The sequence below is a fragment of the Paramacrobiotus metropolitanus genome, unplaced genomic scaffold, assembly GCF_019649055.1.
Source record: "Paramacrobiotus metropolitanus isolate TYO unplaced genomic scaffold, Prichtersi_v1.0 Parri_scaffold0000081, whole genome shotgun sequence".
NCBI lineage: Eukaryota > Metazoa > Tardigrada > Eutardigrada > Parachela > Macrobiotidae > Paramacrobiotus > Paramacrobiotus metropolitanus.
In genome coordinates, this window is record NW_026570301.1 from 374,184 (window position 1) to 401,021 (window position 26,838).

Below are 26,838 nucleotides of genomic sequence, written 5' to 3' on the forward strand. Positions count from 1 at the left end.
ATTTTAATTAAGTGGAGGACTGCAGGAAATTTTCCTGGTTGACGCCTACTGCATATTTCAGATGTTACCGGTATTGCAGTAGCCGTAATTCCTTCCAGCTGTCGAGGATTGACATAAAATTATTGGAACGCGCGGGCGGTGTTAATATATACCCAATCTGTACGTAAATTGTTGAGAGTTAGCCGCTTAAGAGCTTGCAAAATGTTCCCTAATAAGTAATAACGAAAGTCTCACTAAGTAGGCTAATGTTTTTCCGGATAACTGATTTTGCAGAAGTTAACGAAGCCGGAGCTGGTATGATTGGATACCAGTACCGGTACCGATTGTCATTTAAAAACTAAAATTCGAAAATGATGCACTATGTTTGCGACCACTTTCGCCATCTCAATGATTCTGCCTTTTCTGTTGTGGTATTTTTGTACGGCGCTCCACCAAGTGTGGATGATTAATTTGCAGAACTAATTTTATCCATCGGCGCCGATGTTAGCAAATGGCAAAAGAAAATAAAGGATATAGGTACACGAATCATTTACTGGCAATTTTGGCACGTTTTTCCCAGCCGGCGAAACCGAACACACCATAATTATGGATTCGTGTCCAATTTTCACGTATCATTTTTGCTTCAGTAACAATCAGCGCCATTGGGTGGAAGTTCCAAGTGCAGAATTCGTCAAGGCGGTGAAGCAAACTCATTCTGACGCGGTGTCTTGGGCGACCTACCAGGTAGTATGCTACATGATGAACCATTTCAAACAAATAGGTAAGTACAAAACGAAAATGATGCCGCGCCAACTACCAATTATTCCTTTGAAATTAGCAAGCTGCGCTATAACAGGATGTATTATACGAGAATTCTCTCCCGATGCTATAGTTCTCCAGCGACAGTTTTCGTGAGCAGTCCACGCTTAAAACATCCGTATAGTTCGCCTTTCTCTGAACAACCGGTGACATAAAGTTTCCAATGACAAACACTTCGCCCTCATCCCTCTCCGCAATAAGGTACGGCTTGGTCCTGAAAAGATCGCGGAGCCATGCATATTCGCAGTCACAGTGCAAACGCTGAAAATACGCACAGTTATCTTCGGTGGCAAAATCACCGTTAGCGCTGTCCGGGTTTCCCTTCTCCTGCAACGCCAGCATAAAATCTTTCTCCAATATCAGAATTCGCAGATGCGGCAAATCCGTAAAGGTGCCCGGCTCCAGCGACGCAATGGTGGTAAAATACAACGTTATCGCTCGTAATTGCGGCAGGCGGCTGAAATCGTTCTTCCTCACCGTCAAGTTAAAACAGTCAACCGTTTCAAAACTGAACAGATTCGGAAATTCTCCAAGTTCGTATAACTTGGCGGTGACATTCTTGGAATAGCAAGTGAAGAGCGCGAGATGGACGAGTTGGTTGCGCAGAGGGTCCAAGACATCCACGGTGATTGGATCTTCCGTATCATCTCGCTCAAATAAACTCAGCATGACAGCGCGGTGCGGACTGATTTGGCGGATACGTTTCGTCGTTTTCGCCGCCAGTGTGTGGTTTTCCCATACGCACGCTATCTCGAGATAGGTACCTAGCATCTGGTGCTGACGGGGATTTTTATCACTGATATAACAGTCTTCTTCTTTCATAATAATGGGACAAATCCCTTTGTCAATCGTTGGCGCGGCGTAGGCTAAGCATTCTTCGGTCGTTAACAAGTCGCTTCGAAACAGATATGTTGGAGGGGCAAGCGTTTTGTCCGGTGCGGTCTGGTTCAGCTGGATACACGACGTTTCCAGTTTAATTCCTGAAATATGCTGTTTTGAATTATAAACGGGAAACAGTTATGCTGAAAAGTTTTACCGGAATTCTTCTCGATAATGCCCGCAATAAACACTGCAATATTAAGACAGGCAAGTCTCATGGCTTGATGGTGTTTTTTAAATGGTACAAAAATTAGCAAAATTAAGACCGTCAAGTCTCATGGCTTGATGATGTTTTTAAATGTTACAAAAATTATTTCTTGCACTCGCAGTTGTGAAAAAGATAAATGTGATCGTGCACTATTAGGTACGGTACAGTGAACGTACAGTGTACATAGATTCCGAATGTGTGCTTTTTGTGCACATAGGATGACATGAAGTGGTTATGCCAGATAGATATTGACACTGCCTCGAAGCGATCGTTTTCTGCTGCATACTTCCGCCTTCCTTGCACTGCTTTCTCATGCGACTAGATGACTGTTGCTGGCTTGTCTGCAATCTGGCTGCTAATTGCATTTATCATTTATTTCTTGTCAGCTCACACTATTAACGGATGTCACATTTACTAAATATGCATAAAACGTGGCTGCATGAAGTCTATTCCAAAAGTGCCTCCGATCAGAATTATAACGGCTGACATGTCCCGGGCAGAGATCTCGGGGCGAATTTCGGAATCCGGGCTCTTTTTAGTAATTAAACGTGCGCAATAAAAATACGGTAACTTGGTTTTCCCGACGGCAACATCGCGAACTTATTATTTTTCGTGACGACAAGAAATGAAACCGATGCGCCTTGAGTTGTGTTGTCTCGTTTCCTATCGCTCGCGCGCGGGAGCGATAATAATTGTATTTGCTCATATTACTTTGGCTTCACCAAATAATTAACGCAGTCAGATTTTATTTTATGTACATTATAATCATAGTACAGCCTCGGCAAAGCGAATATATTATTCGTAGCGACACCTTTTCGTCGATAGTCCTGTGTGTTACAAACGTGGCTTACCGGTATTCCTGACCGCCACGAACCAAATTAAAAAATAACATTGGCTAGCTTACGCTGTTACATTGAGCACCGTATGAGAACTCGCTTCCGGTAAGTTAGTTGCCAAGCGAATGTCCTCGTGAACAATCCACACTGAACACATCCGTATGCTTTACGTTTCTCTGAACAATCTTTGATTTGAGAGCCCCAAATACGAATACTTCGCCTGCGTCCCTTTCTGCGATAAGGTCTGGGTATTACTATTTCGCGGGACATGGACGGACGTGAACGGACGGATGGCTGGACAGGACGGACCCGGGATGGATACGGAAACGGATTGTAAGCATTTAGTGGATAGAAAGTACCAGTTCCAGTTTCCTGCCTTTCGATTTTGTTATTGTTGCCTGTTCAAATAAACATTTGAAAAATGTACCGTGCTGCTATAGGTGCATAAAAACTTGTGTGTAGCGAAATGCGGTGTACAAGCAACATTCAAATTTTTTTGGCTGTTTAGCTGGAGATACGCTAGCCTCGCGGATCACAGACGAACGTCGATCTCTTAAATCTCAATTCACTGTACATAATTAAAGGTTATTATTGGGTGCTTATATAACCGCCCCTCGGGAAAAATTGCCAACCGAGTGCTTGTCAAATTTTTATGAAGGAAAAAATAACTAAGCTATTGCTACTCGTAATAATCAACAACGCTGATCGTGTAAAGTTACTGCAAACCCAGTGGCATAGTCTGCGACAGCGTTGGAATCGCCGCTCGGTTAGAATGTATAATAATTAAGATGGCAAACGGACAACAGTCTACAAACACTTCCCGCTCTGAAAGGATCGTTTTGTATTTTAAAGCAGCAAAACTGGATGAGCAGAAGCAGAGATCATGGGTTTAGGCCGAAATCGTGGCACCTATAATTAGACCGCCTGCTTCCATCAGCTGTCGTTGCTCAAATAACCCCTGGCCCGAACGGCTGGGTTCGCAGGTAAGTGTGTCTTGTACAGAATAACTTATTACTGCAAAAAACATTGAAGTGTCACAGATACAAGCAGCCAGCAGGCACAATAAACTGGCGCGGCTTAACAAAAGATTCTAACAATTGTACAGCCTTTTAATAACTTTTTATTATTGTGACATTCCAGGCGTTGTAAATTGAACATGCTTTGGAAAAACCACTGCTCAGTTCATTTATTCACTGTGTGTGAAGGGGTTCAACGTCAGTATTTGTTTGAATCGCTTTACCGACCTACGTTGTGGCATATATGCAGAGTATCTATAACTTGTCAACTTTCCCTTTCTTTTCCCGTTTCCCGCTGCGCCATTGGCATCCCTGCTGTGTGTGTGAGGACGTCGTAACAGTGCCTTACAGTTATGCTAACTAACCAGCTCCCATTAATTCATTGAGCCATTGCTTCCGCACAGGGCGCACTAATCAATAATCACGGCGGTCGGCATCTTGACCGGCTATTGAGATTAACCGGCACTGCCACACATTTCTTGCAATTGTTTTTCCCTGTCGCAACCCGACCGCCCATCGCGCCCACTGGATACACAACATGAAACCGCACTCTCCCGTATTTTTTCACCATATTGCTTTTATAATGAGGACTGCACCAGAAACGTCAATCAAATAACAGGAGGTCATTTAAACAGGAACTCAGAACACGTTTAAATACTATTTTGATGCAAAGTAAAATAGCGCGTAGTGTAAATATTACACATTCTGCGATATAATTATTATAGTGTACATAATCTGTATGCCAAGTATCGCCAACAAACGGCCTCCAACGCCATCTGTACAATAATAACGTCTGTGCAATAAAGTGCCTGTTTTGCGCTGCCTGCCGAGAAGGATAATTCTCTTGCGTATTTTATCTTCCATCGCTGAAACGCAGCATGTCACGGTTGAGGGCGTCGTTGCGGTTGGAGAAACTGTCAGGATACATGGCGGCCCCGCGTACAGCGCGCTGATGGATGAAGGGAAGCGGGGCGATGATGGCGTCACGCGCGGAGAGCGGCTGCTGCTGTGCCGCATCGACAGCGCGCTGTAAACATCCGTTATGTAATATCGGGATATTTCGGGAAAGTTTATTTGCTAAAACACATGACTGACCTTTAATCGGTTATTAGTCATCGCGTCCACGGAGCGTCCCACACGCAGAAGCCGCGCGATATCTACAAAGTCGGTCAAGAAAGTGTGTCGGTTAACATGTACTAATACCGGACGTTGCATCTTATAACAGCTGTTATTGGTAAATCCAGATCATTTGCATGTGAATAACGCCGATGACGATAAAAGTTTGTGTGTCTGCGTGATAATGGAATATTGAGTGGTTAATTTTGTGCGTTGACGCGTGTGCAGTGTTATTATTGTGTTAAACAATAAAAACGGTTAAATGCAGCACGCTGTTTACTGTGCCTTTACGCAATTATAAAACGCCGGTTGATAGATACAGATACAGCTGTGACCGATTCCCGTGAGGCGATCGGCATATGTTCTCGAACGGATAGTGCCAACAAATGGGGGTAGCTGCAGTCCTTTGACTCTACCGTTGCTCTAATTGGGCACACTCAGCAAAGTTCATTCAAAGGTGGATTGGTTTCATCATTGAGCATATTCGGGGCGTGAGGTAATTACTGACCACACGAAGCCCATGCAGATGTACTTTTGCGATTTGGCGAAGCTCAAGCGAGACACAGTTATTCTCTTACTCTTAGCCGAAAAATAAAAATTCGAAAAAATCAATATTTTATTATAAATATTACGAGCTCTTGTAACTACATGAGCATAAGCAGTTTTTTCATCATTATGACTTTAATGTGGAACAGGGAAAAACATCGTACTTCGTAAATCAGTGCATCGCCATGCAGTTTGATTAAAACCGACTGCTTAACCAATCCGAATGTGAAAAGTCATTACCAACAAACAATTAAAAACAGCAACAATAATAGATGAAAAATATGGATGGTTGGATTTGTCAGTACACAAAAACGGGTCACCGGAGCGGGAAACCGTTATAAGGTCATCGAACATTAGGAATAAAATAAATATACGCGTCTTTGTTTCATTATGTAAAAGCAGTCACACCTACCTTTATAACGCGGTCGCTCCTCATCGGATGCATTATTCAGCAGAATCTCACTCAGCCGGTCCACGTCCTCGCGTGTCCGATACGGTACCTGTTCACGCCGGGCCCGCATCCCGTACGCCCCGTACAGTGACTCGGGATAGCCGTAGTACTGTTGCGCATTCAGCATCTTTACCACGCACACTTCCAGCAGCAACACCCCGGTCATGAAACACACACATTTTGTCGCCATTTTTTCACCATCCACACTAAATCCTTGACTGACCGAGAACACAAGGCACACCAGGAGAAAAAACTATACTTGTCGCCTGCGGCGTATACGCGTTGCCAGTGACAGCTGGATGGTTGCAATGGAGTGTCGGCCCAGGGGAAAGCACAGTGCTAACTGAGCGGGAGGATTAGCGCTGATTGTCCGTCACATTAGCCGGGAGAATGTTGGCATATTATACCGCCTTATAGGCCTATATATACCCGCGTTTTATTGAACTGGGTGGAGACAGCCCTATCCATTGGATGGCGGGCGCTAATGAGAGTGGATCAGGGTGACGTCATGCCCAGTGTGTGCAGTGGAGGGGAAAATGCCCGGCTGGGGATTTGCGTCGTTATTATAGTGCGTTATAGCGATCGCGGCGCTGATTATATTGTGCTGCCTGCTTTTGACGCACAACTGCCGGCTTATCGAAGGGAATTGGCAATGGGCACCCAGGCGTACAATAGGCGGATATACATATGGTATTGTGGGAAATTGAAAGTGTCGCTGGTATGGAAATAAGGGAATTGAGTTTTCTCTTAAGCGGAAAATGAGTTAAGACATTGTCGGTCAGGGTCAGCGTTCCAATCAGAAAAGGGTAAGTTATGGAATTATCCATGATTGGGTGATTAAACGTGGCATGAAATTGCCAACGCCTTTTTCCTGCCGGTGAAACTCATGCGACAAATTGCACCAAAATTCAATAAAAAATAGTTATTCTGCCATTATTCATAAAAGAACCTTTTTTAACAATTGCGTTTTATCCAGAAATATGTTATCGTATAGTTTATGCAACTGGAAACTTACAGCTGGTTTGTGGACGCAACTTCCAGCGCCTGTTTATTCTGCTAATGTAATTAATGCGCTAAATTGCCCGAAAAACAATAATTAATTAAAATATTTTATTTCACGCTTGTCGAAGAAGAAGCATAATAATTTCTAAGTTTCATGCAAATATTTATCGTATGTATGTTTATGCAAATCGACATGTCGGGGCGGTGGACAGACGTCAGCAGCTCACACGATGGCAATCTCGTCCAACACGCGGCTGATTAAGTTTGCCGAATAATCGATACTTTCCGCATACAGATACAGTTGACAAATAAACATAACTTCCGCATGACAGCAGCTGCAACTTGCTTCTATTTTCCTAACCGACTTGTGGAATTTAGCACATCAGCCACTCTGGTAATCGGACCCGATAATTGCATCATCGTTATCATGTCTAATGCGCATGTTCGGCGATTTGCGTCGGTAACCAAAATAACCACAACATCGCTTAGTTTTGGGAGAGAAAATTCCGGTTGCCAGTCATGATGAGTAGTTTGACCTTTCTGATCTTCCGATTTATAGCGCGTCACGGGTCTGAATTAATTAATCCAGGAGCAACGTGATAATGAATGTCATGTGAGGTGTGTATTGTTCGTTATTCCGTTCCTATAAAAATCTGCAGCACCTTCAGGATGTGCACGTGTCAACCGGAATTTCCTTGTTAACCCCGCTGCGCGCAAGTGCATGTCCTGCCCAGTGTGCAGCAGCGGTGACTAATTTGATAACTAAAGTAACTGTTAAGAAAAAAATGCAAGGGTGTGGTTACTTGCTAATAACAGAATATATTCACTAACGTTTAAGTTTCTATCGTCACGTATTTCTGTAGTGCAAACTGTGAATAACAGCTGAGCCTTTCAAATTAAGCAAAATATTTTCCAATTGGGCACAATAAAATTATTTTTATTATGTCTACATATGTTGTTAAACTTGTTTGCAAATAATCAGTACGAAACTATTTTCCTGAAAAAATATTATGCAAGGTCTGATCACGTTCCAGTGGTTAGCTGCTTTTTTGCAATATCAGAGAATGAATTGTGGCTTATTAAGACCCGTATATATTGCTCAAAGCGGGAAAATTAGTAAGTAACTGGAAACTGAAACGATATTAAGCCTTGCAAATAAATTTACAGTTAATCGTGTATAAAAATTTAACGTGTTCTTGTCTCGCTTGTCCGTATCGTTGACGCCACGCATAGATCAGCTGATCAATTCCTGTCTAATCGATCACCGTCACAACTTTAAGCGAGTTTATTGCTACCACAAAATACATCCTCTGTAAACCAAGACTAACGAAAAAACCCGTCAACTGACACATACACCTGGCTTATTTGCATAAGTATCCATCAGCTAAAAACTACAACGGATCCGGTTACGTTTAGACAAGCAGTTCTGTCCCGTTTGTAATGTCTCTAGAGCCGGTAGAAATATATACTCCACACAACAGTTTTTTAATAGAAACTTTTTGTAGAATACCGGAAAACCATCATGCAGTATTTTCCTGTAATTTTTTTCCTGTCTACTAATATTATTTCTAGCGACGCAGTGCGCATTAATTTCGTCTCGCTGGTTATGGAAGCCGATGGCCGTAATGGCTACCTGGAACGTGTACCGACGATGGATTTATTAGTGGAGCATTTGCGCCAACAGTATGATGTGTTTATCAATACAACACACATCCCGCTGAATTATAACAAAGCCCTTGAAGGGAACAAATCGCTAGTGCCGGCGTATTATAAAGAAACCGGCAATGATGGACGCTGTGATGGGCCGAAATCCAATATCCAGAGCGTATTTTGGCCGTTCTATTACACCCATCAGGATATGTTCGAGGCGCCGTGGGACGAGCAAGTGACGATCGTCATGACGTCAGGTGGTTACAGGGAGCTCAGAGGTTTGCGATGGCAATTAGACAGCGATCACAGTACACTAGCGAGAAACACCAGCAAAGCCATTATTAACCGTAATCACCGCCTTGTGTTGAACCGAATCTGTGTTTCGAGCGTAGATTGGATATAGAACGATGGGAGAATACATTTATCTGAAGGGCTTTATTTTTAAAGCGATCATAGTGACGTAAATTTATCAAAAGAAAGTTTCATAAAAATATACGTGTTAATCTTATTTGAATGTACGAGTACTTCATTGATCAAAATTTTTCGTATAAATTTATCATGATTATATTCAATTTATTGAATAAAAATTTCTGAACTGAACCATAATGTTTAACAAACCACGAATCGCTGTCTAAATGCCAACAGAACATAAAGTAAATTTTTAAATAATTGTTCACATGGACGAAGGTGTGTTTCGCCGAACTGAACAGTACGGGTAAACGCTAAAGATATTATTTTAAAAACAATAGTACTTCATTGAAAATGATTACATCCCAGCTGATCGTTAATTACAGCGATCCCCCTCGAAAACTGGCGGATTTTAGAAACTGAATCGCACTGCTCTGAGTGGTACAAACCGATTTTCGAAAACGTTAAACATAACAGCGCCTCACAATTTTTATCCTAATACGTAGTAGAAACAGAGTAGAGACGACTCACATTACAACTTTCTAGCAATCGTAGGATTGGTGCAAAGTTGTTATGTGTTTTGTTAACACCATGTTGCAGCATGCGAAGAAGCGGTAATGGAACTAGCGTATGCCACTACCGGCGTCAATGTACCGATGATGGTCACCGCACCGGATACGCGCCTGGCTGACGTCAAGCGTTTTCCCACGGTGCTGAACATGTTCTCCATGCCGGATTTTCTCTTTGTCGCCACCCTGACCACCATGGCTGATAAGTACAGCTGGATGGAGATGACGGTGCTGTGTACGCCGGAGCGTTCCTTCCAGAACAAAATGTGTCACGAGATATCCGGGCATCTGGCACGGATGAAAAGCGGACTGGAATTGTTTACCACGTATCTGGCGGTTGACAGCAGCAATGCCACCAGTGCCGGGATTTATGAAGCGGGACTGAAACTGGTTAAAGAACGTCGTGGTAATATCACCTTAATAGCCTTTTATTAAATGACTAAAAATTATTAGTAATATTTAAAATAATAATACGCTGTTACGTAATAATAGTTTGCAATAATAACAGAATAAAATAATAAATTTCATGGGAGCATTATTTTTGAAGTGGTATAACTTTTACATTGTTCACTTTCCCTTGAACCGCATGACCAATAACCAGTTGAACAAAACTCCAGTGGTAGCGTCCACTTAGCGGCCACAGGAAAAGACCGGTTTTTTTCGACATTCGTTCAAGGAATATTGTACCAAATTTTATACATATGCATAAATTTTCCCTTGCATTACCGTTTATGACATTAATCTTCTTCGTTTCGGTCCTTTGTAGTTACGTTGCTGTTACTGCCTCCTAACATTATCCGGCATTTCCTGGTAAGCGGCTTTATAACCGCCGTTCGGCCTTGGTAAAAACGAAAAGAAATTTTGGGATTTATAGATCGCAGCATTGGAAAATGGTCTCATCAACGGTGACTATGTATGCATTTATTATATTTGATTGCGTAAACAACGATTTAAATACTTTTTTTAAGGTGTTCATTGCCTTTCAAATTGTTGGAATTCCTGCCAACGACGATTTGTACCGACAAGATGACCACACCGTGAATGACGTCAGTTGCTTTAAGCCGTTTAGTCATCCTGCCATATTTCATTGAAGTTTAACTTCGCTACTGATTAAGGCTGGCAATTTAGTAATGGAATTGCAACTTGCTTTTTTGTGCAATTATTTTTGAAGTGAATGTGGATTTCCTTCCGTAGTTCTACGTAATATGTAGTTATGATTAGTTATGATTGGTGTAACGGTGCTTTTGCAATTGTCAGACGTTGCTGAGAGCAACCTTTAAATCCTTATTGATGGTGGCGGATGGATCGGCTGGCGCGGACAGCGGTATCAGTTCGTTTTTCCACAAATTAATTGAGGAATTCCGCAAGCGATACAACTGGACGCTGGATGTCGGCCACATGGTACTTTGTCAACTGTCTGCAGTACTCGTATATCAGTTATCGGGTTAAGTGAACACGTTGCAGCATGTTACAGAATGTCGCCGACCCTCTCTGGCTGTATGAGCAACTCCAAGTGTTTGCGCAGGTGCCACACTTCAAATAACTTGCATTATAAAAAATTTCAAGGTATTCCCGGGTGATGCAGGTTTTCCTAGAAATACAAGACGAGTTGCCGTACCTCCGCGGGAAAGACTTCATCAGAAAATTCCTGGATCGAACTTACACAGTGGCTAGCAAAATTATGACCTTGAGTCAGGAGGGACAGATGCTCAGTTTGGTTTCTATTCGACGATTCAACAACGAATTAAACCGATTCGAAGTAAAACAGTGATCAAGTAAAGTAGTCAATTCTGTTGTTGAAATTGAGTTTTTTTAGACGCAACTGACCTATGATCCGCAAAGTGGCTACCTTAACGACACGCAGTTGTCGTGGTACACTCTAGGCAACAAGCTGCCTGCGGATTTTCCCCTGTGTGGTCTGCACGGCGAAAACTGTTGGTACACTCGATCACCGGGTTCGTTGTGAGGATGTATATTCTAATTAAAAAAATATTCAAACGGAGTTTTGTAATTTTGTTTTCCGAATAGAAATTCCGATTATTCTGCCTGCATTAACTGTTGCCATCGTCATAACGGCGGTGTTGATTGCTCTGGTGATGCGGTAAGTTAGACAACGCCTGGATTGAATTGCCAACAATAAATATTTTTTAAAGACAACGTTGAAACATATTTGCAGCCAGAAGGCGCACCAAAAACAATTAGCCAAACTGTTCATCCCCCGCGATGACGTGACCTTTGATGGCACAACAGAGCCTGGCTACACGATGCAGATCAGCGAAGACTCACCGCTGGGAATTCTCACACAAATTCGCACGCATAAAGCGTTCTGCAAACTGCTAATCAATACACAGAAGCGTTATCTAATTCGAAACACAAAATTCTGCCAAACGCTGGCGACAGTAAGAAACGACATATTCGCTATGCTCGTACACGTAAATGTGACGGTCTCTGATTTTACAGGTTTCAGAGCTGCATAATCGATACATTGCACAATTTTACGGAATTCTTGTCGAGAGCACAACGTGTTATTTAGCATACGAAGCGACAGAAAAGGCGACCCTGCGCCACGTCATTCAACGAAGCAGTCATTTTCTCGACGCTGATTTGAAGACCTACTGGATTACCAATTTAATTGAAGTATCCGCAAAAACTGAAGCTTTAACTAAAAGTGCATGTACAGTATCATAAATAATTTTCCGAACCAGCTAACTTTGATACCATTTAAAAGTAACACAAGTTGACACGCATTGATTTTGATTTGAATTTTAGGGAGTCGTTTTTGTACATAAATCCCCACTGAAAAGCCACGGGATGTTGTCCATCGACGTCTGCCTCATCGATTCGCGCTATACTATCAAGATCTCCCTAACCGGATACAAGCAGTTATATGAAACTCTGTGCAAAGATTCTCCAACCGATGCCTGTGATACGCGTCAACTGGGATTGATATTCGCTCAGCTCTTTGGAAGTGCTAACGTATGTGTTGCTGCGTTATTTGCTCACGGTTGCATAGTACTGATGCAAAATATTTTTCAGCAGATTTCGGGCGAGGTAATACCACGTCCCAATGCAACCATTCCGCCACATGTGCAGAACCTAATCAATGAGTGCCTTGCCGAAGAAACCGACGAGAAATTGCGCAAGGGTGTTTTATTCAAACGCCTGAAATCACTGACGCAATCGAAAAATAACATAGTAGAATTGTTACTCCGCCGTCTGGATGAGTACGCGCAGTCGCTGGAAGGCTCGGTGATGGACCGCACCGAGATGCTCATCAAAGAAACACAGAAAGTCGACATCTTACTGCGGGAAATGTTTCCCAGGTAACGGAAATACAGAAACTCCTGAATTTTAGAAAGTTACCTGCATTACCGTCTTTAGCGCGATTGTATCGCGGCTGCGTAACCGGGACCTGGTCTTACCGGAACTGTTCGACTCTGCTACAGTTCTCTTCAGTGATATCCCGGCGTTTGCTGGTCTGGTGACGGTGCTGCATCCTATGCGCATCGTGGAACTGCTCAACACGATGCATAGTCGGTACGATGAGATTGTCGGACGGTTCGATGTGTATAAAGTGGAAACTATCAGCGATTCCTACGTGGTAAGTTGTTGCTAGTCTTTCCTTTATTGTCTTAACGCGCTGTTCACTAATCAGGTTGTCAGCGGCGTTCCGCAGCGAAACGGCATCGCTCACGCCACGGAGCAGTGCGCGTTCGCGTTGAATCTCGTATTAGTTGGTCAGAGTGTCAAGGAGCTGTTGCACGATATGGACTTCTTGGCTGTGCGCATCGGCATCAACTCCGGTAAGTGGGCCCATTCATTTCGGTTTAAACCTATTAAATTTTTTGTATTTGATATTTTATAGGTCCAGTTGTGGCAGCGATAGTTGGTTTGCGGATGCCACGCTACTGCTTGTAAGTTGTAAGAAACTACGAACCGTTTACTGTCATAAGGACAAATATACAGCTTCAATAAACACAATTTGTTAGGTTCGGAGATGCGATGAATACTGCAAGTCGCATGGAATCACATGGAGCTGGTAAAACTTCGTTGAATTTTCTCGAACTTTAAAGTGGATCTATTCGGAAAAATCAATATTAAATGTCCATTCACCATGGCAGCAAATATGGTGCACGTCACTACAACGACCAAACGCCTGGTGGAATCAGTGGATTCGCAGCGCTTTCTGTTCGAACCTCGTGGCTCAGTACTGATAAAGGTCAGTTCACCACGCTGTTGTTAAAACAGATGCATGTACTGAAGTGCAGGATTGAAACACCGCAGTGTGCATTTTCAGGGAAAAGGGCTATTGGAAACGTTTTGGCTGATTCATGATTCCGGCGCCCTGACAAGAACAAATTGACGGTTGTCATCTCTAATCTAATCTGTAGCGATATCTAATTTATTAGATTCTCTATCACCCCAAGAGATTTGAATAGTAATATCCGCAAAATAATGCATGGGATTCATATGGTAACGTCCTTGGCTTTTATAATCTGTGCTATGGAGCGAAACAAGTTTTGCAAAGGTTGAATTTAAGGTTCATCGTTCTTTCCACACAAATCAGTCAGTTTTCCAGTTTTTGGCAGACTCGTCGTGTTTTCAAAATCTTTCCCTGTGACCGTAGCACTTGCGTTAAGGTATATTCATACTTCGCGTATGCGCATACAAAATACAGAAACTTGCGGGAGACAAACTTCTGAAATATACTCGTATATTCATAAACCTGTATGCGGGACACATGTTGAAAGTCTGCTTTGTCGAATGTCTGCGCATACTTCGCGAAGTCTGTTGTTATCATTCACACTTCCACATAATTATATCAAGATACTAGAGGCGGTGCCGCGATGACGTAACATCGGTCATCGAAATTAGAAATTGAAACATTTAACAACAAAAATTGGGAACATTTCCTTTTCGACAACAACGTTAATTGGTGCGCTTAAAACCAAGAGCCATTTTATCTTGCCACTCTACTTTGCCGGCCGCACTGTTGAAGTATGATCGATATCCATCCCGGACTGCGCTAAGCTGTGGAGCTTTCTTTTTGTCCATTGCGCGCAAACAGAGTTCATACTCCAGAGACAAATTTTTGTATTTCGCATGTACTGTATTTCGCCAAATACACAAAGTATGAATATACCTTTACGTAAGGCGTATATTAGACAACATGGTTCATTGCTCATTGCGGTCATGTTGGAAACAATGTTGTATGCGAACAGTTTTACACCATTACATGACAGCCGAGACGGCAGAAAAGAAAAACAAACGAAAAACTGCAACAGTTGTATACACGTCCTGTTTAGTGAAGTGATAGGTTCACTAGATGACAGGAAAAACGCTATTTGAGACCTCTGTTAACTCCACAACTGATCGGATCATGCTAGCATATGGATGAAAGCGCAATGAAATACAAAACTAACTTTTGTTCTCGTTTCGAACATTCTACATTCTGTTGGCAGCACAAAATCGAGAAGAACATTAAACAAAAAAGTCTCTCCTTATTGAGCGACGTTGGCTATGTTAGATGTTAAAAATAGTATGGAGAGCCTTTTTATTGCGCTCACTTTGGTCGTCGTTTCAACGTTCACGTATGCAGTGAGAATCAATTTCGTATCAGTTATAATGGAACCAGAAGGCCGCAACGGCTATTTAGAGCGCGTTCCGACAATGGATTTACTGATGGACATTCTGCGAGATCACGACGCAGTGTTTATCAATGCTACTCACATTCCCTTGGGTTATGATAAAAGCCTTGAAGGCAATACCTCCGTGATTCCGTCTTTCTACAAAGTTAGAAGCGGAGATGGACGCTGTGATGAAGCGAAAGCTAATGTCCAAAGCGTGTTTTGGCCGTTTTATTATAGCCACCAGGAGATGTTCGATGCCCCGTGGAACGAGCAAGTGACCATCGTTATGGCAGCAGGTGAAGCAATGAATTGCGTTTTATGCAACGCCGCCATACTTCTACAACGTTTAGAAACGTAAATTAGGAAGATGGTATGTTCTTAAATTTTTCACATAGTTTTCTTGCCTTTAAGGTGTTACTGTAGCCGTTCTATTCTGAAAAGCGTATTCTTCAAATTGCCGTATAAACTGTAAGTAATACTTCGAAAATCACTTTTACAGCAGTTTGATCACACTGACACTTAACACAAAAATTTCACTGCTAAACAAATTTCGATATGGTCCAGCTTTAAGCCCATTTCCTATGCCCCGCATAAACCGCCTGATGCGAGCGTAATTTGACCCTAACTGATTTTGAAGTTTTTAAAATTCCCGCATTTTCGATTTCCGGCTCCTCATCTCATAAGAGGGTTTTTTTGCCAAAAATCGCTTGGAAAATAAAAGTTAATGACGAGGAATTACGAAGTTAAGAGTTAATTAGGAGAATTAGTCTACAAAGGCACGCGTGCCGGTTTGAACAAGTTACAAGACAACTCCTTTCCCCTGTGCGACGCACAAACAATGCGTTAGGAACCTCAGAACCTGCCCGGATTCAGGGCAGCATCCTATCGGCAAACTCCTTTGCATAACATGCAGGAATTAATTTTGTCCGAGTCGAAGGTCTGCTGATACCATAGAAAACTGTTACCGAGAGACCACGCACGAAGCTATTGTATCTGTACATGTACGACATCTGTTGTATCTGTACATCTGTTGTATCTCGTATATATCAAAAGCATGCACGGACCCTAAATAGCAACAATTCCAAGCATTTTAACCAGAGGTCTGCGTAATTTACCACCGTTTTTTTCTCTCGTGATTTTAACAATATTAAGTGCTAAACATTCCTCATATGACTGATGACCAAACTGCTCCACGTGTTTCAGCATGTGAGCAAGCAGTAATGGAATTGGCGTACGCCACAACCGGCATCAATGTACCGCTGCTGGTTATATCACCGGATACCCGTTTATCCGATGTCGGACGTTTTCCTGCCGTACTAAACACCTTTTCGATGCCGGATTACCTCTTCGCAGCGACCCTAGCTGCCATGGCCGTCAAATATGGTTGGTCAGAAGTAACGGCGCTATGCACATACGAACGAACCTTTCAGAATAAAATGTGCAACAATATCGTCGAATATCTGGCGTTGGTGAAAAGCGGATTGCAAGTGTTTTGCCATTACCTACCTATCGACCGCAGCAATTTCACGACGAGAGGAGTTTATGATGAAGGAATAAAACTGGCGAAAGAGCGGCGAGGTTTCTACATAAACTTTTAATACAGATACAGCTGTATCACAATTCGCAACTATCTTCTATTCTCTTTTGCAGTAACTCTGGTTTCACTTCCACCGTATATCATGAGACATTTCATGGTAAAATAATTTTAGTGCTAGACGGAGCTAGAGAATCTTTGCAGCTACGTTACGAATTGCAGATAAGTGCGCTGGAAAACAACCTCGTCACTGGCGAATATGTATGCATTCTTGCAATCGGGAGACAGTCATAAATGCTATCGAACTATTGTATACCTTTTATCGGCTCATATAGGTGTTCGTTGCGTTTCAAATCATGGGAGTCCCTGCGAGCGATGATTTATACCGACAAGACGACCAGAGTGTTAACATGGTTCGTAACAACGTATTTTTTATTGAAAATAATCATGCTACAGTTAGCGCTCTTGAATGATTTAATTTTTAATGTTATCTCCTTTACCAAATACCAAGTTCCGATAACAGAGGCAATCATAATTGTTAGACGTTGTTGAAGAAAGCTTTCAAATCCTTGGTGGTGGTTATGGACGGCGTACCGGAAGCAAACGGTACTTTGGCTACACTTCGGCAAGAACTCATAGAGGAATTTCACCTGCGCTACAATTGGACAATTGATATCGACCATTTGGTATGCTTTTTTGTCTTTAGTCATAATATAGGCTATCATCAGTGCTCGGTTGCTTCCAAAAATATCTGTATGTTGCAGAGTGTCGACCCGTTATGGCTCTATGAACTGCTCCAGTTGTTTGCTCAGGTGCGGCGTTTTGCTCACGATAATGTTATTAATGTATCACAGTCCTTTTTACGGGTACATACCGTACAGGTTTTCCTTGAAATTTATAACGAGCTGCCGCGCATCCGCGGACGAGACTTCATCGACAGATTTCTCGGACGGACATACATGGTGGCCACTAAAACTATGACATTGCGCCCGACCGGACGCATGCTGAGTCTGGTTTCTATTGCGCAGTTTGACAGCAACCGAAGCCAATTTGTAGTGAGTAATAATTGTGAAAATACTGATATTTCGCAACTTGCGCTTATAGTTTACTTTTCTGTTAGACGAAACTGACTTTTCACCCGCAAACTGAACAGATTGACGGCACCGGCTTATCGTGGCATAATATGGGTAATTTCTTGCCCCCCGATTTTCCCTACTGTGGTTTACATGGTGAATACTGTTGGTATACCAAGTTACCAGGTTAGCTGTCTCCCTGAACTAGCCACCATTTGGATCATAATAAGCCTGATAATCCTCTGATTTCCTGTATTAGTGTTAATCCAGGTAATAGTACCGACATTGACTGGAGTTCTGCTGCTAAGCGCGGTGGTGGCTGTTTTCGTTTTGCGGTAAGCCAGTATTATCAGAAACAGGAAGCGTAATTTTAACACGTTTACACGGATAAAACGTTGCGATTTGCAGACACAAGGAACAGCAGCGTCGGATAGCAGCACTGTTTCTTCCTCGGCACGATGTGGAATTTCGAGCTCCAATTCCCTGTACCGACGCAGCAGTGGTTCATAACGACTCCCCGTTAGGCATTCTTGTCCATGGCAGAAACTTCAGTGCCTATTACAAGCAGCTAGCAAGTGCTACCAAAGGTCACCTTGTCCGAAACACGGCATTCTGCGAAACATTATCAACTGTATGTATGTATGCAACTATGCATGCTTGGTGTCGGTACTTCGTGGCGTGATTTTTTTACAGGGCTCATGCAAGCCGATCTTCTTGCAGATCAGCAAATTGCGCAGTCCCTTTGTTGCAAATTTCTACGGAATTTTCGTGGATAATACTCTGTGTTACCTGGCTTATGAAGCCACCGAGAAGGCAACACTTCGGCATGTAACAAAAAGCAACAGTCATATGCTGGATGTGGATCTGAAAATGTTTTGGATTACGAATTTAATAGAGGTAATAGTTAGAAGTCTTTATGATTTCGCTGACAAATGGTTTAGTGCATTTATGCAACTTTAAGATGTGTCTTATCTGCTAAGATATGCGAACGACAGACAGTACGTTGTGCAGGGTATCTTATTCATTCACAAATCCCCGCTTAAAAGCCACGGAATGCTATCCATCGATGTGTGCCTAATCGACTCCCGCTACACCGTCAAAATCTCATTAGTCGGATACAAGCAATTATGGAAATCACTTTGCGGAGGCTCTCTAAATGACTCACGCGATACATACCAGCTAGGAGTGATCTTTGCTGAGCTTTTCGAAGGTGGTGACGAAAGATTTAATTGCGGAGTGAGTATCCCTCGTTAAACATTTGGCGCAACGTACCCGGCACGCAATAAACACGCTTAATATCTTTCCAAGGGGTCCGTTGAAATATCCCAACAAAATCCCACTCCAGTGGGGCCTGTATACGTGAAAAATTTGATCAACGAATGCCTGAGCGAAAAAACAGATGACAAAATAACGAACGGAATTCTTCGGCAACATTTAAAGCCGCTGGCTCGGTCAAGGAATAACATCGTGGAGTTGCTACTTCAGAGAATAGAGCAGCATGCACAATCGTTGGAAACCGCGGTAATCGACCGCACCCAGGAGCTAGTTAAGGAAACCCACAAAGTTGACGGTTTACTTCGGGAAATATTTCCTCGGTGTGTGTAAGAATTTGTCTGCAAGTGACTGCAACCTAGCTGCCCTTACTTTCACATGATAGAAAATTCGCTCTTTTAGCAATATCGTACTCCGGCTGCGTAACCGCGAACATGTCAGGCCGGAGCTATTTGATTGCGCCACGGTCCTCTTCAGCGACATACCGGCGTTTACCGGTCTGGTGACGGTATTGCATCCCATGCGCATTGTAGAGCTACTCAATGTGATGCACAGCCGGTTCGATGAGACTGTCGGACAATTCGATGTGTACAAAGTGGAGACCATCAGCGATTCCTATGTCGTAAGTTCTTCCAGATCTTGACCTTTGTTATATTTAAACTCTCCTTCGATCCAGGTTGTCAGCGGAGTTCCGCAACCAAACGGTATCGCTCACGCAACAGAACAGTGTGCGTTTGCGTTAAACCTCGTATTAGTTGGGCAAAGTGTCAAGGAGCTGCTGCCTGAAATAGATGTCTTGGCTGTGCGCATCGGCATTAATTCCGGTATGTACAAAACATAGATTTTAGTCTGAGAGGTGGAATCTCATAACCCTTGGTTACATTTATTAGGGCCCGTGGCCGCGGCAATAATTGGTCTGCGGATGCCGCGGTATTGCTTGTGGGTGATATTATTAAACTCTGATCAAATTAACTTCCCATCAGAATGATTTCTTAGGTTCGGAGATGCGATGAATACTGCAAGCCGGATGGAATCGCATGGAATAGGTGCATCTTCGTTAGCTCAATCCAGAAAACAATTGTCTACTGTGCGTATTTCCTTCGCGTTTAAGAAAATGATTTTCCATTGCAGTGAATATGGTGCATGTTAGTAAAACAACAAAGAACTTAGTGGAATCAGCGAATCCACAGCGTTTCCGTTTCGAAGCTCGTGGGTCTGTGTTGATTAAGGTCAGTTTTGCCGGCTCCGATACAAAACTGCGCGCCCTCTTATTTTGATCAGTAGCCGTTGGATTGTAGGGAAAAGGTATGTTGGAAACCTTTTGGCTGACGCATGACTTGGGCGCACTGACTAAAGCAGTCTGATGTTAGCAGCTTCAAAACAGCTTTTTATGGTGTTAACAGCAATTTTTTTGAGTGAAATGCATTGATTTTGGCCATTTTTGGGTATGTGCTTAACGCAGCGGAAGACGAAATTATTTTCATGTAATTACTTTCCCTCGTACAAAAGAACGCACTAACAATAGTTTTTGAATTGGGTCGTGGTTAAAGGGACACAATAATATTTATTTTTTCATACACGATGATTACACACAAAGATACTGTGATCTTTTTACTGTCTGCGAACTGGAATTGTTTGTACTATTCGGAAACTCCATGAAACCGTTAAGGGATATTACGTGTAATATAACCATCGGCTAGCTGTTGAGCAGAATCATAGATCTGGTCCATGATATTAACTGAAATTCCAAACTAGCAATCAGTGCGCTTATAAAAATCGCCAGCCACTGCACGGTCATTACGATTTTACTTCAGCTTATTCAGTGAGCAGGCAAGGTACTTTCCAGGAAAGCACTTCCCAGTCTGGTACACATAGTGCAAATAACCGAGTAAGAAAGGAGACGAGCAGGAGAGGAGAAAGTGGAACAATCATTTGCACCATAAATGCTTCACCATCATTAAATCATAACGACTGCTTAAAATGTAGGAGAAGCATGTTAAATAGTGTTTAACAAAGTTGCAGCTAAAGATGTTTTCTCCACCACCCGTGGTCTTCTCACGCACAGTTTTCAGCCACGGCGCTTGCGGACAAAACCAGCAAAAGCTTGGCACAAAGGTATACCGTAGACGGCGAAGATCATAACGGCAAGCATGATGTTGGTCTTGGCCTTGGCGTGCGGATCCCGGGCTGTACTGATCGACTGCCAGCGCACAAAGTCCATCCAACGCTTTCCGGCGTTCCTCGAAATGACGAAGAGAGCTGCGTAAAAGAATGCATCAACATATCACTTATAATGCATAGATAAATCAGATAGTTTGAAATATTGTCAAATGCCTAACCGAGAAGAGCTATAACAGCTAGCACAAACGAAATGTCTTACCAGACCGTCTTGGTGGTGGTAGTGACAGCGGCCCACCGGGCACGAAGATCTCCTTAATGTTGGACCGTTTAAATACAACAATTTGGTAAACCTCGTTGCACGGAGGGATAACCTGATTAGCCAGGCGATCCTCCGTTCCAAATGAGCGAGCTGTATAAAAAATGTAAAAGAATAGTAAAAAACATTTCAGTAGTGGGAAATTTTTCAATGCAAGGTTGGAAGGATGTGAATAAACAATTATAAGGGCCAAAACATTGTACTCAACCGTTTCCTGGTACTGCTGCCGTCCTCCTGCTGCAGACTCTAGACGTTGTGGCTGAACCTGACGTAAAGTTCCGTGCCAGATTTAACGGTATGTACTGCCGTAACGTCACTTTCCAAGTGGGTTACGGCAGGTACAAGAAAACAGCCCGAGCAAAAAGCTTTCTCCTTTGATAACAAAATGTCTGTCTGATTTACCATGGCGCGCTGGATCCGTCCAGTGCGTGAGTAACTGTCATCACTTTAGTTTCATTCGAAAGAGCAATTCGTTTTTAACATAGAAGGTTTAAGTAAAACCAAGATTATCTCAAGATTCAACTTTTTTATGAATTATTTTGAAAAATTGGATAGATTTTGAGCTGTCCTGCGGAAATTTGAAATTACCCATTCCGAAATTAAAAACTGCCGCTTTTCAGCTAAGTACAATAATTTATCTCACGTTAGTGTTTCGGGTAAAGGGGTTGTTTATAAACTGTAAAGAACAGCAATATTCTATCAACCGTTTTCTAACAGCTGTCAACGAAAAAACGGCAGTTTCGGAAATACAGTTGACGTGAAGAAATTTAAGGAATAAAAGATCGTGCACGCAGGTAAAGCTAAGAAATGTAGTACCGAAGGCCAGGGTCAAAAATGGTAGTGTACAGAGTAAAATATAGGAAAGGGTAATGTACGGAGTGGTCACCATAACTTAAATACGTGTACCCTGCGTTACACATAGATATACAGTATTTTCTTATAATATTATTATATACAGTACGTACTTTACGTGTATATACTACATATGTGGGCTTTTCCCACATGAAAACATGGGGCAAATCGGCGATATACCAGTTTTTCCCTTAAATCTTCTGCAAACCATTAAGCAGATAAAAGCTACCGCTTAAAACATAAGATAACTGGACCGTCTGCGCCAGCTGTTTTAATTAAACATACATACCTCGTTCGTAAAATTTAATATTATAAATGAAATTAATAAAGTGTCTGATATGCAGTCTTTCACCATTAATTAATACGGATATTACAGTCAGCGAAAGAAAAAGCAGCTCAGTGCTTCGTTACCCGTACGCGTAATTTGCTCTCCCAGTTCTAGATAATTTTCCAAATATTTCTAGCTTCGCTTCGGTCTTTCAGTGCTAGCGAACAGCGGTGCACTTCCCTAGTTTATTAACTGTAAAGAACAGCAATATGCTATCAACGGTGTTTGGCCAGTGCAGGGAATAACGGAAACTCCGCACGAATAATTCTCGTGAAATCCGCAAGAGGGGTTTTTGAAATTAAATTCCTGATCAACGCTTTATAAACCTATCTGGCTCAATCTTGTTTCTGAAAGGCCAATGTGAGAGCTACATTTCGAAGCAGAACTGGCATTTTTTATTGGAACCAATCATGCAGGCAAAAATTTTAACAAAAAACACTTATGAAAATCAAATAAAAAACCGGCATTTTTTGGAAAAGTCACACTGTCAGAGTGCGCAAACTGTATAACTCGCCCAGCGGAAGCCGTATGTCCACAACTGCTTTACTATTAAAAGAAGATGTATTCCTCTAAACAAAACAATAGAAAATGTTCAAAACGTCCATACCGATACGTGAAAGAAACGGCACGAGATAATATATTTTGCAACCTGGGATACAAAAATTTTTACACGGTTTTAACTGGCAGCGTTGCAAACGAGCACGGCTTGATGTTTTCAAAAATAGTCTGCTGAATTCTGTAGCTAATAAAATTCTCTATCGAACCAGCCTAAATAGTTAACGGTACGGCAACGAGCCCGCGAGAAACAAATCAAAACGATAGACCGACATTTTGTTCAGCCACCCGGGATATTAGGACCTAATTATTAGGTTCGCTAAACCTAAACCTAATACCTAATACCTAATACCTGAAATTACCTAATACATGTATTTGTAGTAAAGGCAGCGGCCTTTACTACAAATACATGTATTAGGTAATTTCATAAGAAATGTGGTTAAACTTATTATTTATTATTCACCACAGTTTAAAATTACATATATACGGAATATTTTTTAGATGCTTAATGTGTTCCTTTAGAAAAGCAACCAATTTGAAATTTCTGAACGATCTCTCAGTGGAATTTAACCGAGCATAAGGAAACATAAAAAAACTACCCGTAAAATCTGAACTCAATCACCCCTTGGCCGCCCCTCCCTCCCTCAAATTGTCGCCCTGGGCGGCCAATAAACTCGTCGCATTCGCTTTGTAAATCTGTTGTGTACAATACGAACGGAACTTCTTGCTAAGTCGAAAGAAATGTTAAATCCCCCCCCCCTTCCAGAATTGGCGTCCTCTCTCGAAGCTCTCGAAAACGTGGAAGCCCGGGCGTTGAATTCGCATTTTACGGTATAATTATTTAGAAATAGCGATCCTTACGACGTTACCTTCGCCAAGAGAAACGGATTCCTCATTCAGATCAATCACTGTTCCTTCGTAGCGAACATCCGATTGCGAAAGCAAATTAACTTTGCAACCGATGTATCTCTGGGCCCAAAAAGGTTTTTGTCCAGCCATGATTAACCAACAGTAAGCAAATACAGAGGCGAGTTAAAGGTTGTTAAAATACTGAAAATTTACATGCATTGATTCTGTGGATCTCGTGGCGCAGTAACTGCACAAACTGAACGGATCGAGAAACCAAGCCTTTACGAAGTTCTGATTAATTTAAATTGCTCCTACACGCCACGCGAGAACACCAAAGGTGGGCTCGGAATTTACTTCCTTTGGGCAGTTATGCCGAACATGGCCGGAAACGGCCCCAAGCCATCACAAGACAACAAAAACAGAAAAATTTTTATGCAGCAAGTGACACATGTTAGCGTTTAACATTCCCCATTTATAACAATTCGCACACACATACATACTGTAACAGAGAGACCACTAGAAAGGGGGCGTGTCGTGTGTCGCAATACCCGGATTCCTGCGTCCCTCTGAATCCAATCCATTGCTCCTACACGCCACGCGAGAACACCAAAGGTGGGCTCGGAATTTACTTCCTTTGGGCAGTTATGCCGAACATGGCCGGAAACGGCCCCAAGCCCAAAAAGCCAAAACAAAACACAAGGAGACGGCGGAAGAGATCCGATAGAGCGTTATGAGGATGGCAGTCGATAGAATCGGTTGCAACGATTATGCAGTTAAGTGAGAACGATAAGAGAGGTGCGGAGTTCCGCAAGTCTCTGCACATTGACGAAAATAATTTGTAAATTAAGTGATCCACAGAAAACGCAAATCAGTACGGCTTAGGGCGGAATTCCACCGAGCGAAGTACATCTGCACGAAAAATGTATAAAGCCGGTTACAAGAAAGTCTTGTCGCGTCCGGCGGTAATAAGCAAGACAGACGAACGATTTTGTTGGTCTGGGATTTCCACAGACTGAGCTAAATCCACGCCTGAACCCTGGATTGGGATGCTGCTAATAACGTAAAGTGCTGCACCGACGGAAATCACGTCCAGCACAGCACGGCTTAGAAAATAAATGTTCGCAATCAAAGAATTGCGTACACAAAGCAGGTAGCGACGGAATTCCTGTCGCATCCTACGGCTACGACAATAAGACAAAATTAATGGCAACCACGAAAACGATACCATATAAGATTAATACAACGACGCACTACTGGAAGGTAAAGCGCTGCTTTAGTAGGATTCACACGTACACGGTACATAAGAACGTACACAATCGGAGATGCTTGCACATAAAACAGGAAGCAATGGAATTCCTATCGCGTCCTACAATTAGTGGAAAATGATAAGCACAATTCTTCGGTAGATCTGGGAATTCCACAGGTCAACCGCAAATAGGACGGTTCCGGGAGTAAAGAAGTAATCTATGCCACGTAAAAGTTGTACAATACAACAAACGGGTTGAAGATCCGGAATGTGAAAGGCAGACAGGTCACGGCAGCAGAAGCGGTAACAGTTCAACGGCAACAGAAGACAATTGAGCGAAGACGAAGAATCCGGGTCAGAAGAAGATTTTATTAAGGTAGGAAGCAGACTGAAGTAACTCTCCAGGAACAACATACAGGTCGTGATCGAAGGATTCAAAGGTTACCAGTGTTTTGGTGTAAGAGGCAGCGCGGCGATCTCTTCAGCAGGGTTTGCGTAGGAAATCCCGGGAAAGTCCGTACGGTGGTAATTTGATGGCATCTCCCAGTGTTAAGGAAAATTTATGGACAGTGGACGAAAACTCCATGACCGGCTCGGCAACTGCGATGTCTTGGTTCGGAGCACTGGCGGAATTCCGCCCGGTAGGCGTAGCCCATGGAACCGAGTCAGCAAGGCTGAGCGACTGATGCAGAACAGGTGGCAACAAATAGTGGTCCAAGGCCGGTTTCCTTTCCATGTTCGGGTTACGGGCATGCTGTCTTTCCACATGACAAATGGGACGGTTGACGTGTTGGCGGTTCATGCGATCCAACTTCTTCTTACTAACTGGTCGAGCGCAATCAGCAGATACACATCCGGCACATGCTTTACCAAATGCAGACATGATGAAATTGATGCAATTTATACGTCAAAGGCATCTGCAAGCTGCTGTCAAACATACGGTATCACGATGGCGTCATAAAGCTAAAGGTCACGGGTCACCACACAACTTTGCAAAAATATACAGTAGAAAAAAAGTTTTTATAATTTTTATGCAGCAAGTGACACATGTTAGCGTTTAACATTCCCCATTTATAACAATTCGCACACACATACATACTGTAACAGAGAGACCACTAGAAAGGGGGCGTGTCGTGTGTCGCAATACCCGGATTCCTGCGTCCCTCTGAATCCAATCCGTTTCAATTATGTGCAATCAACAAATGCCCATTCTTTCTCTCCATTCACCTTTAGTGCGGACATTTCGTACAGCACGGCGTGTCTGCCTACTCCCACCCAGTCACAGTCACAGACTTTAGCAATACCCCTTGGCTGCTTGGTCACAGAGTACTAACTTCTAAGTGACACGCTGACAGTACATTCTAAATTTCTAATACGCATCCGTTAACCTGATGTAGATGCCTGACGTAGTTGTTTTGAAAAGGAAAAGAGTGCTTATACTGTAGTACAATCAGTGCAGTTTACTTTACTGAAAACATAATCGTGTTTAGTGACATGCACTTATTTTATTTTTGAAATATTTCTATACGAGTATGGTATTCTACGTAACTTTCTATAAAAAACAAACCACATTTTTCGGATTT

The 26,838-nt window shown here is 42.6% G+C and overlaps 4 protein-coding genes across 5 annotated transcripts; 1 reads left to right on the forward strand and 3 right to left on the reverse strand.

Annotated features, from left to right (window-relative positions):
* Nucleotides 1–463: 463 nt before the first annotated feature.
* On the reverse strand, nt 464–2,035 carry LOC129595677 (uncharacterized). Of its 2 annotated transcripts, XM_055492758.1 has the most exons (3): nt 1,835–2,035; nt 1,074–1,778; nt 464–1,012 (listed from the first exon to the last, which is right to left on the reverse strand). In XM_055492758.1, coding segments are annotated over exons 1-3 (768 nt in total). In that variant the 5' UTR covers nt 1,896–2,035; the 3' UTR covers nt 464–1,010. The 2 variants fall into 2 exon arrangements, with proteins under 2 accessions (XP_055348733.1, XP_055348732.1); XM_055492757.1 differs by having other exon boundaries at nt 464–1,778.
* A 2,253-nt stretch (nt 2,036–4,288) lies between these two features.
* LOC129595671 (uncharacterized) lies at nt 4,289–6,262 on the reverse strand. Its single transcript, XM_055492750.1, has 3 exons — nt 5,812–6,262; nt 4,833–4,894; nt 4,289–4,764 (listed from the first exon to the last, which is right to left on the reverse strand). Exons 1-3 carry the CDS (start codon nt 6,038–6,040, stop codon nt 4,591–4,593), a joined length of 465 nt encoding a protein of 154 aa, XP_055348725.1. The 5' UTR covers nt 6,041–6,262; the 3' UTR covers nt 4,289–4,590.
* A 2,196-nt stretch (nt 6,263–8,458) lies between these two features.
* On the forward strand, nt 8,459–13,869 carry LOC129595697 (atrial natriuretic peptide receptor 1-like). Its single transcript, XM_055492777.1, has 20 exons — nt 8,459–8,780; nt 9,511–9,885; nt 10,246–10,289; nt 10,354–10,392; nt 10,448–10,525; nt 10,737–10,880; nt 10,954–11,004; nt 11,065–11,238; nt 11,296–11,434; nt 11,508–11,580; nt 11,656–11,878; nt 11,940–12,116; nt 12,249–12,455; nt 12,519–12,802; nt 12,861–13,080; nt 13,135–13,282; nt 13,345–13,393; nt 13,469–13,518; nt 13,601–13,698; nt 13,777–13,869. The coding sequence occupies exons 1-20, from the start codon at nt 8,459–8,461 to the stop codon at nt 13,840–13,842; spliced, it is 2,961 nt and encodes a 986-aa protein (XP_055348752.1). The 3' UTR covers nt 13,843–13,869.
* Nucleotides 13,870–21,056: 7,187 nt separating this feature from the next.
* On the reverse strand, nt 21,057–24,280 carry LOC129595698 (protein LSM14 homolog car-1-like). Its single transcript, XM_055492778.1, has 3 exons — nt 24,030–24,280; nt 21,369–21,518; nt 21,057–21,247 (listed from the first exon to the last, which is right to left on the reverse strand). The coding sequence occupies exons 1-3, from the start codon at nt 24,157–24,159 to the stop codon at nt 21,057–21,059; spliced, it is 471 nt and encodes a 156-aa protein (XP_055348753.1). The 5' UTR covers nt 24,160–24,280.
* Between the last annotated feature and the right edge of the window lie 2,558 nt (nt 24,281–26,838).